Source organism: Mustela nivalis, assembly GCF_964662115.1.
Source record: "Mustela nivalis genome assembly, chromosome: 9".
NCBI lineage: Eukaryota > Metazoa > Chordata > Mammalia > Carnivora > Mustelidae > Mustela > Mustela nivalis.
The window spans coordinates 27,084,254-27,101,873 of record NC_139028.1 but is presented as its reverse complement, the minus strand read 5'-3'; the positions used below and the strand labels follow the sequence as shown (position 1 = coordinate 27,101,873).

General features: G+C 36.0%; 1 protein-coding gene across 1 annotated transcript in view; it reads left to right on the top strand.

Moving 5' to 3' along the window:
* Positions 1-6,521, top strand: part of LOC309841235 (olfactory receptor 8B3) — a gene marked incomplete at both ends in the record, with an annotated part of 59,166 nt that extends 52,645 nt beyond the window's left edge. The window contains one exon of the mRNA XM_082684162.1: positions 5,682-6,521. Coding sequence (XP_082540288.1) covers positions 5,682-6,521 — 840 coding nt within the window. The remainder of the gene's footprint in view (positions 1-5,681) is intronic.
* Between the last annotated feature and the right edge of the window lie 11,099 nt (positions 6,522-17,620).

The following is a 17,620-nucleotide window of genomic DNA, read 5'->3' as shown; positions in this document are numbered from 1 at the left end:
TCCTAAATCTGGGGAGAGATTTGAACTCTTAACTTTATTAAGTTAATAGTTCACCCCGATATTCCACCCAAAGTGATCTTCCTCAAGACGTATTATAATTAAGTTATTTAAAATCAAAGATTAATGGAAAGAGTTTTCAAAACAGCCAGAGGAAAAATAACCGTGACATACCAAAAAACCTTCGTAAGGCTCTCAGTAGATTTCTTTGGAGAAACCTTGAAACCCAGGATCATGTACTCAAAATACTGAAAAAAAAAAAAGCTGTGAACCAAGAATACTTTACCTAGTAAAGTTGTCTTTGGGAAATAAAGGTGAGATAAAGACTTTTCCAACAAACAAAAACTGAGGTAATTCATTAGCAGTAGACCTGCTTTATAAGAGATACTGAAAGAATGCCATGAGATGAAACAAAAAGACACTAACTGGTAACATGAAAACATGAGAAAATAGACAACACATTGGTAAATATGTTTAGTCAAACTCAGAATACTCTAGTACTATAATATGGTGATTAGCTACTTAACTCTAGTAAAGATTAAAGGATACCAGTATTAAAAATAACTATAGCTGGGGCGCCTGGGTGGCTCAGTCTAAGTGTCTGCCTTAGGCTCAGGTCATGATCCCAGGATCCTGGAATCAAGCCCCGCATTCTCCCTCTCCCATGCCCTCTGCTTGTATTCCCTTTCTCGCTGTGTCTCTATCAAATAAATAAATAAAATCTTAAAAAAATAACTATAGCTATAATAATTTGTTAAAGTTTACACAATATAAAAAGATAAATTGTGACATCAAAAACAAAATATGAAAAGAGAGTAAAAGAATAGAGTTTTTGTATGTGATTGAAGTTATCACCTTAAAATAGACTGTAATGTTTATATGATATTTTATGACAGTCTGATAGTAACCACAAAACAGAAGCCTACAGTAGATATAGAAGGACAAAGAGAAGGGAATTGAAGCATACCATTACAGAAAGTCATCCAGTCACAAAGGAAGTCAGCAAGAGAGGAAGAGGGGAATAAGGAAGCTACAAAACAGCCAGAAAATAATTAAGAAGACATTAATAAGTCCCTACCTATCAGTAATTACTTAAAATGTAAATAGCTTAAATTTTCCAATGAGAGGCGGAATAAGTAAACAAACAAATGAAAAACAAGACCCAACTATATCTTGCCTGCAAGAGACTTAAAAGAGACACAGAGACAATAATGAGGGGTGGAAAAAAATATTCCATGCAAGATGAAACAAAAAAAAAAAACAGTAAGGTTAGCTATTCTTCATCAGATGAAATAGACTTTAACTCAATAGCTATAACAAGAGATAAAGAAGACCATGATAGTGCAATTGCACTACTGGGTATTTACCCCAAAGATACAGATGTAGTGAAAAGAAGGGCCATCTGTACCCCAATGTTTATAGCAGCAATGGCCACGGTCGCCAAACTGTGGAAAGAACCAAGATGCCCTTCAATGGATGAATGGATAAGGAAAATGTAGTCCATATACACTGTGGAGTATTATGCCTCCATCAGAAAGGATGAATACCCAACTTTTGTAGCAACATGGATGGGACTGGAAGAGATTATGCTGAGTGAAATAAGTCAAGCAGAGAGAGTCAATTATCATATGGTTTCACTTATTTGTGGAGCATAACAAATAGCATGGAGGACATGGGGAATTAGAGAGGAGAAGGGAGTTGGGGGAAATTGGAAGGGGAGAGACTATGGACTCTGAAAAACAATCTGAGGGTTTTGAAGGGGTGGGAGTGGGAGGTTGGGGTACCAGGCGGTGGGTATTATAGAGGGCATGGATTGCATGGAGCACTGGGTGTGGTGCAAAAATAATGAATACTGTTATGCTGAAAATAAATAAAAAATAAATTAAAAAAAAAAGAAGACCATGATAACATGATGATACTATAATGCAGTGGAGACATTACAACTAATACTGCAGTTATACAAAGGACCATAAGAGACAATAAACAATTATATGCAGATTGGCTAACCGAGAAGAAATGGATATGTTTTTAGAAACATACAGTTTACAAGACTGATTCATGAGGAAATAGAATATCTGAACAGACCAATAACAAGTAAGAACACTGAATCAATAATCAAAAATCCCTAAGAAGGAAGAGCCCAAGACCTGATGGTTTCACTGGTGACTTTTACCAAACAGTTAAAGAATTAATGCCAAACCTTAACTCTTCCAAAATTTTAGGGAGGGAGCATTGTCCAATTCATCGTACAAGGCCAGAATTACCCTCATACCAATGCAAGGCAAGGACACTATAAGAAGAGAAAACTACAGGCTGCTATCTCTAATGAATATTGATGTAAAATCTCCAAACAGAATTCTACATTCTGTAGCACATTAAGGGGATAATACACCATTATTAAGTGGGATTTATCCATGGGAGGCAAAAATGATTCAACATATGCCAATCAATAAACATGATACTCCAGATTAATAGAATGAAAGATACAAATCATATGATCCTCTCAATAGATGCAGAACAAGCATTTGACAAATTTCAGCATCCTTTCATGATTAAAAGGACAGGAGTTGGATTGCAAAAGAGTATGATTTTATCATACTCTTTAAATATATGATATATGATTATATCATATATATGATTATATCTTGATTATGGTGGCAGTTACAATAACATGAAAGTCATTGAAAAACTGTACTTTTAAAGTGGATGCATTTTATTGTACTTAAACTGTAACACAGTAAAATTCATTCAAAAAAGAGAAAATTGCAAGAACCAATCTCAACTGTGATCTTCTTGCCCCTGCCCCTGAAATATTTTCCATAAATAAAATAGCTGTGTATTAAACAACCTCATTATTTTTAAATTACTACAGAAGGATGAATAAATGTGGGTTGTAAAACATGCAGCACAACTCAATAGTAAAAGAAATGGAGCATTGATGCATGCAACAACTGGGATGGACTTAGGAGCATCATGCTTAGTGCACAAAGCCAGTTTGAGGTTATACATGATGCAGTCTCATTTGTTGCCTTTAGGATGATTCCACTGTAGAGATGGAGAAGAGGTTAATGGTTTCCAGAAGACACAGAGGAAGGTGGGAGGAAACGGGTGTGAAGAAGGGAGTTCCTGCATGGTAGTGGGACACTTCTCTTTTGTGATTGTGGTCATGATCACATACCACATACTACATGGTCAGATCACATAGATCTACATGCATAACAAAACACACAGTATATGTAAAACTGCTGAAAGCGGAAAATGTTTGTAGTCCTATCCTGTTAACATTATCATACCAATGTCAATTTCCCGGTTTTGCTATTATGCTACAGTTGTTAAAGATGTTATTACAGTAGGAAGCTGGGTTGGTTTCAAGGAACTGCATACATTATTTTTGCAGTTTCCTGTGAACTTGTAATAATTTCAAGATAAAATATTAGATGCCTTCTCACAGCATGATCATGAATTAATATAGAACTGGGAATTCTAAAGTCATATTTTCTTGAAATGGAAGCTTAACAGTCATTTTTCTTATAGATTTGATATAATATGTTAAAAGCAAATACATACTGAGTCAGAAAACCCAGGATAATTAAATTTCCATGAAATAATGGGTCATTTTTATATTAAATCATTTTTATTAAGTAATAATCTCTGAAATCAGTTCAAAAGTTCCTTGGTTGATCTCTATATAATTTGCTTACACACTGAATATTTAAAAGGACTCAAGTATTTTAAAAAGGCGAAATAAACTTTACTGAAATATTCACAAATCCTTATGAACTTAAATCCTTAAAACTAATATGTTACCTAGAAATATAGAGAATTTTTTTCTTAATTTAAATTTAATTATACAATGTATAGTATATCATTAGTTTCATATGTAGTGTTCAACAATCCATCAGTTGTGTATAACACCCAGTGCTCATCACATCACATACCCTCCTTAGTTTTCAATAACATTTTAATTACAGGGGACAGATAGGATCCTTTCTTATATACCCTAGGGAATGTATAGTCCCTGATGGGAAATTAATATTTATTGTCACAATTACGTTATAAACAGAGACACCAGTTTCTTCCCTATAGAGCTTAGCATGATGGGAAGGTCCTAAAGGACATGGACCTGGATTTCTCATATATAAGCCTTAAGCACATGCCTTGAGCTCTATGACCCAGTGGCACAGGTGTCAAGTGTGTAGTTGCCCTTCATATTTTCTTAGTAAGTTTATAGCAACAAGTTTGATCTACAACCAAGAATGACTCCTGGAATGCTCAGACTGTGATATCTGTGATGTGATCTTTGGCCAATAAAGGAAGAAGATCACATAGAGGGTCAGCACAATTCTTTCAATGGAGGGAGAGTAAGTTAATCACATTTCTATTTATCTCTTATTCTCTCTCTTCTTGAAAAATGAGGGAAAATATTTATATTGAATAACAAGAAATTCAATGTATGAAGCTCTGACTGTACCACCTGCATTATTCTGAGCATACCCTCTCTTCATCCTTCGTCTGGCAGCAAGATAGCTATACCAGTACCAAGTGACACATGCAGAATATAACAAGATCAAAGGAAGAGATTTATCTCTTTCCTAAGATAAAGTTTTTAATTGAAATGCACATAGAAAAAAGGTTATGTGTTATAAGCATACAACCTGATACATTTTCATAAACTTTAATCAATGTCCACATTAATTATCTTTCTCTTCCATGCCCTCCTACAAAACCAAGGAAAATACATCCACTTTCCTTTGTTCATTCTCTGTCCAGCTAAGATGGACCAGAGAAGGGGAGTGTATAGAAATACCTGAGTATATGATGAATTATAAATCTTAGGCTACCAAGGTTCTCCTCAATACTTGTTATCCATTACTGACTTCATGGATTCTTGCAGTAAGTTATCTGAAAACACTGTAGACTGGTAGGGATTCTCTTCTATGAAACACTATTGTGGTATGGTCTGTGTCCAAGAGGAATCCTTGCTTTCATGGTAGTTATGACAGGGAACTAAGGTGTTGGGTAGGGTAATAGAAACATGAGAGTAGGAACGAGGAAGTGAAGGATCAGATGAGTGAAAGGGAGAGCTGGGGATAGCTCCCCACTACCGAAGCTCACCAACAGGTAGCCTTTATCCTCAGCTGCTCCATCCCTGTATCTTCTAGTAAAGACAGGAGCAGTTGTTTGTCACGTGCTGCTCCTGAAACAAGACAGAGTGGTTTTAATGTTAAAGGGTGTGTGTGCCTGTCCACTCTGACCCTGTGGAGTGAAGTTGGACTTATTTGCTGGTCTGAGTCTTCTCATAAATAAGACTGTAAGGAGAGGGAGGAGAGCTAGGGTTTCTTTTCTTTTTTATTTATTTGACACAGAGATAGCACAAGTAGGCAGAGTGGCAAGCAGAGGAAGAGGGAGAAGCAGGCTCTGCTGAGCAGGGAGCTAATGCGGGGCTCGACCCCAGGACCCCAGGATCATGATCCGAGCCAAAGACAGCCACCCAAATGACTGAGCCACCCAGGCGCCCCAGAGTTGGAGTTTCTATTAACGGGATTTTCTTCTGTCCTCACAGATTTCCAAGGAGGACAATATTGGTTAGAAATGACTCCTCAGTGACTGAATTTCTTCTTGCTGGATTAACAGACCGCCCAGAGCTCCAGCAACCCCTCTTTTTCCTGTTTCTGATGATCTACATTGTCACTGTGGTGGGCAACCTTGGCTTGATCATTCTCATCGGTTTCGACTCTCACCTCCACACCCCCATGTACTACTTCCTCTTCAACCTATCCTTCATTGATCTCTGTTACTCTTCTGTTTTCACCCCCAAGATGCTGATGAACTTTGTATCAAGGGAGAACATCATCTCTTATGTCGGGTGCATGACACAGCTGTTTTTCTTTCTCTTTTTTGTCATCTCGGAATGCTACATGTTGACGTCAATGGCCTATGACCGCTATGTGGCCATCTGTCATCCATTGCTGTATAGGGTCACCATGTCCCATCGGGTCTGTTGCTTGCTAACTGTTGCAGCATACATGATGGGATTTGCTGGAGCCTCTGCCCACACAGGCTGCATGCTTAGACTGACCTTCTGCCATGTCAATATCATCAACCATTACCTGTGTGACATTCTTCCTCTTCTCCAACTCTCTTGCACCAGCACCTATGTCAATGAGGTGGTAGTTCTGATAGTTGTGGGAATTAATATCACAGTACCCAGTTTTACCATCCTGATTTCTTATGTCTTTATCCTCACTAGCATTCTTCATATCAGATCTGCTCAAGGACGATCAAAAGCCTTCAGTACCTGCAGCTCTCACATCATTGCTCTTTCTCTTTTTTTTGGGTCAGCAGCATTCATGTATCTTAAATATTCTTCTCCTGGATCTATGGAGCAGGGAAAAGTTTCTTCAGTTTTCTATACTAACGTAGGGCCCATGCTCAACCCCTTGATCTACAGTTTGAGGAATAAGGATGTCAAAATAGCACTGAGGAAAGCCCTGATTAAAATCTGGAGTAGAAACATGTTCTAATTAGAAGCAGCAATAATATAAAGAAACCCAGGTTTTTATTTTATAATTATTGGTGTTTTTTTCAAGATGAGCCTATGTGCATAACCATGTTGCTTCTACAGATTGTGTTATGTGTGGTTTAATAGACTTGCTTGTCTTTTTGCTGATAGCTAATCTTGTCTTATTTTTCCTTCTGTATCTCCATCATGTGTGCAAGTTTACACAAGTAACTAATATATTTTATAAATAGAAACTATGCATTGATGTTTCAAATAACTTTTATACTACTTTTGTTTCTGGGCTACTTCTAATATGGAAGAATGTGGTTAGTTTTTTCATTTACATAAAGTTAAAATTAGAGCTCACTGATCTAGACACAAACAGTACATGAACTCTTACTTTTAGCAATAACTGGTATAGGTAGTAGCATTCGAAGAAATGCATTTCAAATTGTGTATAAGGATTAAAGTAGGATCAGATCCCCCTAATATTGTCCTTTTGTTCTATTTTTCTTATCACTTTCTATGTTATTATTCTGACTTTCCTTTTTCCCTGCAGTAATTGCAAAATCCATACCAGGTACTTATGGCTTCTGAGATTGTCTACAAATCCACTGTATTTAATATCTAAGAGAGTACACAGATACCACTGTTCATTGCCAGTCATTGTTGTAAGAAGGAATGATTAGAGAAATAATACATATATATCTCAGGATCCCAATAAGGGGTGGGTGGTTTATTGCATTATAAAACTTGCATTCTTTACCCTCCAAAATGATACCAAATATTTGGAAAAGAGCATATAGTTCTTATTGTAAATTTTGAAATTTATCACTTTAAGGAAAATTCTGCACATAGTATCTGGAGAAACATTGTAGCCATTATTTTACTTACCCAGTGAAGTTTCTAATGAAAAATGGTGTATATTAATAGTAATAAATTATATTCCTAGCAACATTTTGTGAATATACTTAAACCTTCTCCCACCAATAAGGTAATAAATGCATTTAACTAGATGCTTTTTCCCATAGATTTCCTATTTCTCCAATGCTTTTCACATTTGTGTATTTAGAATATCAAACATAATGGGACGTCAAGAAATACTTGTTGAATTGCATTATCTTGTTCAGATAACAACAATAATAAATTTAATGTTACAATAATTAGTAAAATATAATAATAGATATTAATAAATAATAAGTCAGAAAAAACTTTGGGGTATAACTTGCTTTTGGCATTGGACCATAGCAGTCATAGAAAGGTGCTGTTTAGCTCCTTTTCGAGAGAACTGGCTTTGGGAAGCACTGTTGACTGATAGTCTCTAGCTTATACTCCTATGGATTCACTGTTGTGTTCAGGCAGAGTCCTTGCTCGCTCTGAGATGTTCCCAGCCAGGGCCTTAGAGTAATGAGTTATAGAGGAGCTGGCCAATAGCTGTGTAACACAGGTGTCTTCTGATAGGCAATCTTCCTTAGGTACTTCCTGTCATCCTAACAGACTTTGTAGGACTGCACTATAGTCTGAGATTTTCCTAGCATATCCTTCTCTTCTTTCTTAGGTGTCAGAGTTTCAACCCAGTCTAAAGGCCTTTATCACTGACTCCCTCTCCCTCCCATTTTATCCTTCACAGTTTTTTACCACAATAAATGTCTTGCAGGTCTAATTATTTCTTGGCATTTGCTTCTTGGGGGACTCTTGATGACACCGAAGTCTTACATAACTGAGTTTAACACTTAGATTTAGGTTCTGATCATAAAAACAGATTCGTTTTGTTAGACCCAGGGCAGAGAATAGAATATTTGGAAACGGATTTTTCATTTATTTAATCAATTAATTTTTTACCATGTAACTAAGCAAATCCGTAGGCAAAGGAAAATCTTCTAAGCAATTGATTCTGTAAATAGTAGCTATTCATGAGGAAAGGAATGAACTCTGACATTAACATTAAATTTGTCAGTGAAAGAAGAGAACTCTTTCATTATTTAAATATGAATTTAGTAGAGAAAGTCAATTATCATATGGTTTCACTTACTTGTGGAACATAAGGAATAAGATGGAAGACATTAGGAAAAACAAAGGAAGAGTGAAGAGGGGGAAATCAGAGGGGGAGATGAACCATGAGACACTGTGAACCCCAAGAAACTGAGAATTTTAGAGGGGAGGGGTGTGAGGGGCATGGGTGAGCCTGGTGGTGGGTATTAAGGAGGTCAGGGATTACATGGAGCACTGGGTGCATAAGAATGAATCTTGGAACCCTGCATCAAAAACCAATGATGTATTTTATGGTGATTAACATAAAGCAATAGAAAAAAGAAAAAAATATGATTTCAGTTACAAAGTTTTAAATGGTTGTAAAAATGGTGCAAAACTATCACTTATGTAAAAAATCTCTCTTAAAATTTCTCAAAGATTATAAAAGAAATTGGAGGTATAGTAGTTAAAAATTCTTGATCAGGAGTTACAAATAACTATTTTAAGTACAAAGCTTGTTATAAAGAAATTATGTTCTGGAAGCAAGGACAAATTTTCATTAAGAATTATGGATATATTTGAGAATATTACATAATTAAAATATGTTTCTTTAAAGATGGGTATTTTGACTTTTGAATAATCTGCATTAATATGTAGTGAATATGCTACCTTTTTCAATTTTATCAAATATAACAGAATCCTGAACAGTTCTTAAACATACATATATAGTTTAATAAATAATGCAAAAAGCTATGTAATTTCAAATTAAATCATAAAAGAGAATATTGTAGAGAATTTTATGCATTGTCTTTAGTTGTTTTCAATTAGTGATTAAATCCCAATAATCTAGCCCAAGAATACCAGAAAATAAAGTTGTTAAATTATTTTATTTAGTCAGCTTTGTTTTCAGATTTGATTAAATGGTCAGGGCAGTCATTGTATAGTGATAGTGACTATATTATATAGTGACAGCTATTATGCCTTCAAATATTTTTCTGTCTCCTCTTCTCCCTCTCTGAGCCTCCAGTTAGACATCTATTGGGCTGTTCGATGTCTTATGGCTCACTGATGCTCTATCCATTTTTTTCTAGTTGTCTTCTTTTTGTATTTCATTTTGGGTAGTTTCTATTGCTGTTCAAGTTCACACATCATTTCTTCTGTGGTATCCGATCTAGTTTTAACCCCATGCAGTATATATATTTTTTACAGAAACTCTTTATTTTATATTTATAGAAAAATTACAAAGCTAGTACAGTTACAGTGTATTCAATATCCAATTCCTGCTGTTTTTTTTTACATTAGTCACAGTTAATGAATCAGTATTGATACATTCTTAGTTAAAGCACATACTTGATTCATATTTTCTTAATTTTCATCTAATGTCCTTTTTTTATCATAGGATCCCACTTAGGATACCACGTTGCCCTGAGTAGTCATGTCTCATAGGCTCCTCTTGCCTGCCATAGTTTCTCAAACTTCCCGTGTTTTGGATTATCTTGACAGTTTAAAGCGTATTCATCAGATATTTTGTAGAATATCCCCAAATTGGGTTTTCTGATGTTTTCCTCATGATTTTTTGTGATAACGTATTTTTGGATTTGGCATACTTTTCATTTCATACATTGTATTTTTTAGGTCAAGGAGGACGATTTCAGTATTTTCATATCTGTGTCTTTCCTTAGCATGTCATTTTTAAAAAATCTTGTAGAACTTATAGAATATATTAGTAACAGCTCTTTTTTTGTTCTTATATACTAGTTTTATTTATTTTTTAAACTTTCTAATTTAATTTCATTTTTTAAATTTAATTTTATTTTTTTGGTGTCCCAAGATTCATTGTTTATGCACCATACCCAGTGCTCCATGCAATATGTACCCTCCTTAATACCCACCCCATGCTCACCCAACTTATCCCCCACCCCCCACAACGTTCAGTTTGTTTCTTAGAGTCCACAGTCTCTCATGGTTTGTCTCTTCCTTTGATTTCCCCCAACTCACTTCTCTTTTCTTTCTCCCAGTGTCTTCCGTGTTAATCTTTATGCTCCACAAGTAAGTGAAACCATATGATAATTGACTCTCTCCACTTGATTTATTTAAAAGATTTTATTTATTTATTTGTGAGAGAGAGAGAGCATGAGAAAGTGAAAGAGAGCATGAGCAGTAGGGAGGGACAGAGGGAGAGGGAGAAACAGACTCCCCACTGAGGAGGGAGCCCAATGCTGAGCTTGATCCTGGGACCCCAGGATCATGATGTAGGGCAAAGGCAGATGTTTAACTTACTGAGCCATCCAGGCACCCCTCTTATATACTAATTTAAAAATATGTGTTATTTTCTAGTATGTTTCTACAAGTTGAGTTTTTTTCATATTATACATGAAATTTTCCTACTTCTTGCCTCCCTGGTTTTAAGCTAGTTTTTAATTGGGTTTTCTATAATTTTAATCATGAAATTTGCTATACTTTTAAACTGAAATTATTCATTTGCAAATATTACATACGAAAAAAATTGATCTTAAATGTTGGCCGTCACTAATGGTGATAAAAACAGAAACACATAGCTTAAATGGTAGAGGTGAATTTTGTATTATTGTCTCTCTGGGATTTCTTCGTGTGTTTATGTCAACTTCAATTAATTTCCCCTAAACTTGAGAAGTGGAGTCAATATAAATCAAGATATCTAACACTCAACTCTTATCCTTTGTAAAATTACTGACCCATCTGGCTCAGTTATTATGTCTCTGAGGGTGCCATGGGAAAATGTGGAGGGACCTACTCATACTAATATTAGTGATTAGAGACATGTAACAAAAAACACACAGTAGGGGCGTCTGGGTGGCTCAGTCAGTTAGGCATCCAACTCTTGATTTCAACTCAGATTATGATATCGGGGTTGTGAGATTGAGCCCGCATTGGGCTCTGGACTCAGAAGTCTGCTTGAGATTCTCTCTCTCCCTTTCCCTTCCACACATGCATGTGCTCTCTTGCTCTCTCTCTCTAAAATAAGTAAGTCTTTAAACATACACACACACTAGTTTTCTCTAAATACTGAGAGATCTGATGAACAATATATTGTTTAAAATATTGAGCTATATACATTTCACACAAATACATTTTACTTACAAAGTTTTATAAAAATTTCTCAACTTTTGTTTAATAAGGTCTAGCTTATATATAGTAAAATATACAAATATGCTGTATACACCTTGGTGACTTTTTGGCCTAAATATAAGCTCAATTTAATCACCACCCAGAAAAAGATATGGAACATATCCATGAACTCAGAAATTTTCCTCATGTCTCTTTCTGGTCAACAGCAACCCACATCTACCACTTGAGGGAAACATTGCTCTGAGTTCTATCACTTTAAAATAGTTTTGCCTGTTTTTAAAAATCTTATAAATAAAATCATACTGTTTGTGCTTTTTTGTGTCTGTCTTCTTTCTTTGACATAATCATTTTTATATTTTAACCCTATCAGTGCATATATCAGAAAATTACTTCTATCCCATTGAATGTATGTTATCCAATTTACTCATCTATTCTCTTATTGATGGAAATTTGGGTATTATAAATAAAACTTCAATAAATATTTTTGCATAATTTCTTTTGGATATACCCTAATTTCTCTAGATAAATAGTTAACAGTGGAATGTCTGGATCCAAGGCTACATGTATGTGTATCTATTAGAAAACTCTAATTTGGGGTGCCTGGGTGGCTCAGTGGGTTAAGCCTCTGCCTTCTGCTCAGGTCATTATCCCAGGGTCCTGGGATGGAGCCCCACATCAGGCTCTCTGCTCAGCAGGGAGTTTGCTTCCCCTCCTCTCTCTGCCTGCCTCTCTGCCTACTTGTGACCTCTATCTGTCAAATAAATAAACAAAATCTTTAAGAAAAAAAGAAAAAGAAAGAAAACACCAATTTGTTTTCCAAAGTACGTGTACCATTTTTGGTACAAGTGTACTGTTTTGTACAGTGTACAAAAGTTCTAGCTGTTCCACATCCACAGTACATTTGGTATTTTAGTGTTCTGTTGTGCATATATTGGTATTTCATAAGAATTTGAATTTGCATTTTCTTAGGTCAGAGGATGCTGAAATAAAGTCTTTCAGATTTATTCATATTTGAGCCTCTATTGCTTCTTAGAATGACAACTTTAAAAAGTTTGCTAAAAAAAAAAAAGTTTGCTAATTAGACAGATTAAAATAAAAATAAAGCTGTCTTTGTACTCAGATGACATGATTGATTATCTCCATAGACAATCCCTCAAAACTGATAACAAGAACAACTACAAAAACAGACAAAAAGGGGTGCCTGGGTGGCTCAGTGGGTTAGAGCCTCTGCTTTCGGCTCAGGTCATGGTCTTAGGGTCCTGGGATCGAGCCCCGCATCGGACTCTCTGCTCAGCAGGGAGCCTGCTTCCTCCTCCTTTTCTCTCTCTCTGCCTACTTGTGATCTCTGTCAAATAAATAAATAAAATCTTAAAAAAAAAAAAAACCAGACAAAAACCCGGAATTAGTACGTGACTAAAAGCAAGTCACAGAACACAAAGTTAATACAAAAGTTGATTTCTTTACTATATATCAGCAATTGGGTGATTGGAACTTGAAATGAAAAACACAGTACTTCATATTGCACCCCTAGTGCCATCCCTAGTAAAGAAGAAATACCTAGTTATAAACTTAACAAAATATGTGTCAGATCTAGATGTAGAAAACTACAAAATTTTAATAAAAGTAATCATAAAAGATCCAAAATCAATGGAAAGATATTCTATGTTAATGGATTGGAAGATTCAATAACAGTAAGATATCAATTCTTAATTTCATCTATGGAATCAATGTGATGCCCATCAAAATCCCAGTAAGTTTTTGTGGATAGCAACAAACTGATTCTAAATTTATATGGAAAAGCAGAAGAGCCAGAATATCAAATACAATACTGAAGGGAAAAAAAAGTTGTAGGACAGACATTGTCCAACTTCAAGATCACTGCAAAGCTATAGTAATCAAGACAGTGTGATAAAAGAAAAGACACATAGAACAATGGATCAGAATAGAGAGCCCAGGAATAAACTTACAAAATGTAGACAACTAACTGGTCATTGACAAAGGAACAAAGGCAGTTCAATTGAGAAATAGTAATCTTTTTAACAAGCAGTGCTGGAAAAATCATTTTATGTCTAAAGATATTTAGACATAAACCTTATACTTTCAAGCACACAAGCCTCAAAATAGATCATAGACCTATTGTAAACTCAAAATTCAAAGTGTAAACTACAAAACTTCTAAAGGAACTCATTATAGAGAATTTAGGTGAATTTGGATTTGAATTTGAGTTTTTAGATACAACACCAAAACATGATATGAAAAAAATTGATAAGTCAAATTTTATTAAAATTAAAAACTTCTCTGTGAACAACATTAAGAAAAGTCAAGCCACAGAATGGGAGAAAATATTGGCAAACACATACCTAATCAAGTTCTTGTGTCTACAATATACAAAGTGTTCTAAAACTCAACAATGAGAATACAAACAACTCATAGAAGGATGCAAAGATCTGAACAAACACCTACCCAAAAAAGATATGCAGATGGAAAATAAACATTTGAAAATTTGCATGACATTATTTGTTTTTAGGGAATTTTTAATTCAAATAACAATAGGATACCACTGAAAATCTTTTTTATTTTTATTTATTTCTTTTAAGCTTAACAGAATTCATTGTTTATGCACCACACCCAGTGCTCCATGCAATCCATGCCCTCTATAATACCCACCACCTGGTTCCCCCAACCTCCCACCCCCCACCCCTTCAAAACCCTCAGGTTGTTTTTCAGAGTCCATAGTCTCTCATGGTTCATCTCCCCCTCCAACTTTCCTCAACTCCCTTCTCCTCTCCATCTCCCTATGTCCTCCATGTTATTTGTTATGCTCCACAAATAAGTGAAACCATATGATAATTGACTCTCTCCGCTTCACTTATTTCACTCAGCATAATCTCTTCCAGTTCATCCATGTTGATGCAAAAGTTGGGTATTCATCCTTTCTGATGGAGACATAATACTCCATAGTGTATATGGACCACATCTTCCTTATCCTAACTGGTGTGAGGTGGAATCTCAATGTGGTTTTGATTTGAATCTCCCTGATGGCTATTGATGATGAACATTTTTTCATGTGTCTGATAGCCATTTGTATGTCTTTATTGGAGAAGTGTCTGTTCATGTCTTCTGCCCATTTTTTTGACCTGATTATCTGTTTTGTGTGTGTTGAGTTTGAGAAGTTCCTTATAGATCCTGGATATCAGCCTTTTGTCTGTACTGTCATTTGCAAATATCTTCTCCCACTCCGTGGGTTGCCTCTTTGTTTTGTTGACTGTTTCCTTTACTGTGCAGAAGCTTTTGATCTTGATGAAGTCCCAAAAGTTCATTTTCACTTTTGTTTCCTTTGCCTTTGGAGACATATCTTGAAAGAAGTTGCTGTGCCTGATATTGAAGAGGATATTGCCTGTGTTCTCCTCCAAGATTCTGATGGATTCCTGTCTCATATTGAGGTCTTTTATCCATTTTGAGTTTATCTTTGTGTACGTGTAAGAGAATGGTCAAGTTTCATTCTTCTACACATAGCTGTCCAATTTTCCTAGCACCATTTATTGAAGAGAGTGTCTTTTTTCCACTGTATTTTTTTCCTGTTTTGTCAAAGATTAATTGACCATAGAGTTGAGGGTCCATTTCTGGGCTCTCTACTCTGTTCCACTGGTCTCTGAGCCTGTTTTATGCCAGTATCATGCTGCCTTGGTGACCACAGCTTTGTAATAAAGCTTGAAATCAGGTAACGTGATACCCCGAGTTTTATTTTTGTTTTTCAACATTTCCTTAGCAATTTGGGGTCTCTTCTGATTCCATACAAATTTTAGGATTATTTGCTCCAGCTCTTTGAAAAATACCGGTGGGATTTTTATTGGAATGGCATTAAAAGTATAGATTGCTCTAGGCATTAGAGACATTTTAACAATGTTTATTCTTCTGATCTAAGAGCATGGAATGGTCTTCTTTTTGTGTTTTCTTCAATTTCTTTCATGAGTGTTCTGTAGTTCCTCGAGTACAGATCCTTTACCTCTTTGGTTAGGTTTATTCCCAGGTATCTTATGGTTCTTGGTGCTATAGTAAATGGAATCAATTCACTAATTTCCCTTTCTGTATTTTCACTGTTAGTGTATAAGAAAGCCACTGATTTCTGTACATTGACTTTGTATTGCCACATTACTGAATTGCTGTATGAGTTCTAGTAGTTTGGGGGTGGAGTCTTTTGCATTTTCCATATAAAGTATCATTGGAAATCCAATACAATGGCTACAGAATTGAGAAACTGGCAGTACCAGATGCTGGCAAGGATGGGAGCAATAGGAGCTTTCATTCTTGCTGTTGGTAATACAAAGTGGTACAGCTACTTTGGAAAATAGTTTAGTCATTTCTCATAAAAGCAAATTATAGTCTTCACTTACAATCCAGCAATAATGCTCCTGGATATTTCCCAATTGATCTGAAAATTCATGTCCATACAAAAACCTTCATCTGATTTTTTATAGCAGCTTTATTTATGATTTCCAAAATGCAAACAAGATGTTCTTAAAAAGGTGAATGGATAGGGGTGCCTAGGTGGCTCAGTTGGTTAAGCCTCTGACTCTTGCTTTTGGCTCAGGTCATGATCTCGGGCTCATGAGATCGAGCACCACACTGGGCTCCATGATCAGTGCAGAGTCAGCTTGGGACTCTCCCTCTCCCCTTCCCCAGCTTACACATACTCTCTCTAAAATAAAATAAATAAAATCTTTAAAAGTAAATGACAATACAGACAAAGGGCTGATATCCAGGATCTATAAAGAACTCATCAAACTCAACACACACAAAACAGATAATCATATTAAAAATCATATTAAAAAATGGGCTGAAGACATAAACAGACACTTCTCCAATGAAGACATACTGAAGAAATGTTCATCATCACTAGACATCAGGGAGATTCAAATTAAAACCACATTGAGATTCCACCTCACACCAGTTAGAATGGCCAAATTAGCAAGACAGGAAACAACATGTGTTGGAGAGGATGTGGAGAAAGGGGAACCCCCTGGGAATGAAAGTTGGTGCAGCCACTTTGGAGAACAGTGTGGAGATTCGTTAAGAAATTAAAAATAGAGCTTCCCTATGACCCTGCAATTGCACTACTGGGTATTTACCCTAAAGATACAGATGTCATGAAAAGAAGGGCCATCTGTACCCCAATGTTCATAGCAGCAATGGCCACAGTCGCCAAACTGTGCAAAGAACCAAGATGCCCTTCAATGGACGAATGGATAAAGAAGATGTGGTCCATATATACTATGGAGTATTATGTCTCCATCAAAAAGGATGAATACCCAACTTTTGCATCAACATGGACGGGACTGGAGGAGATTATGCTGAGTGAAATAAGTGAAGCAGAGAGAGCCAATTATCATATGGTTTTGCTTATTTGTGGAGAATAAGGAGTAACACAGAGGACATTGGGAGATGAAGAAGAGAATGGAGTTGGGGGAAATTGGAGGGGGAGACAAACCATGAGAGACTGTGGGCTCTGAAAAACAATCTGAGGGTTTTGGAGGGACGGGGGGTGGGAGGTTGGGTGAGCCTGGTGATGGGTATTATGGAGGGCACATATTGCATAGAGCACTGGGTGTGGTGCATAAACAATGAATTCTGGAACACTGAAAAGAAATTAAAAAAATAACAAAAAGCATGGAGGACATGGGGAGTTAGAGAGAAGGGGGATGGGGGAAATTGGAAGGGGAGGTGAATCATGAGAGACTATGGACTCTGAAAAACAATCTGAGGGGTTTGAAGTGGCGGGGGTGGGGTGGGAGGTCGGGTTACCAGGTGGTGGGTATTATAGAGGGCACTGATTGCATGGAGCACTGGGTGTGGTGAATAAATAATGATACTGTTATGCTGAAAATAATAAATGAAAAAAATAAATAAAAATAAAAAATATACTTCTTAGCTTGCTTTTAAAAGAGAAAAAATATAAGTGAATGAGTTAAATTTGGTATATCTGTGTAGGGGAATATTATTCAGACATAAAAAGAAATGAGCTATCATGCTGTGAAAAACATG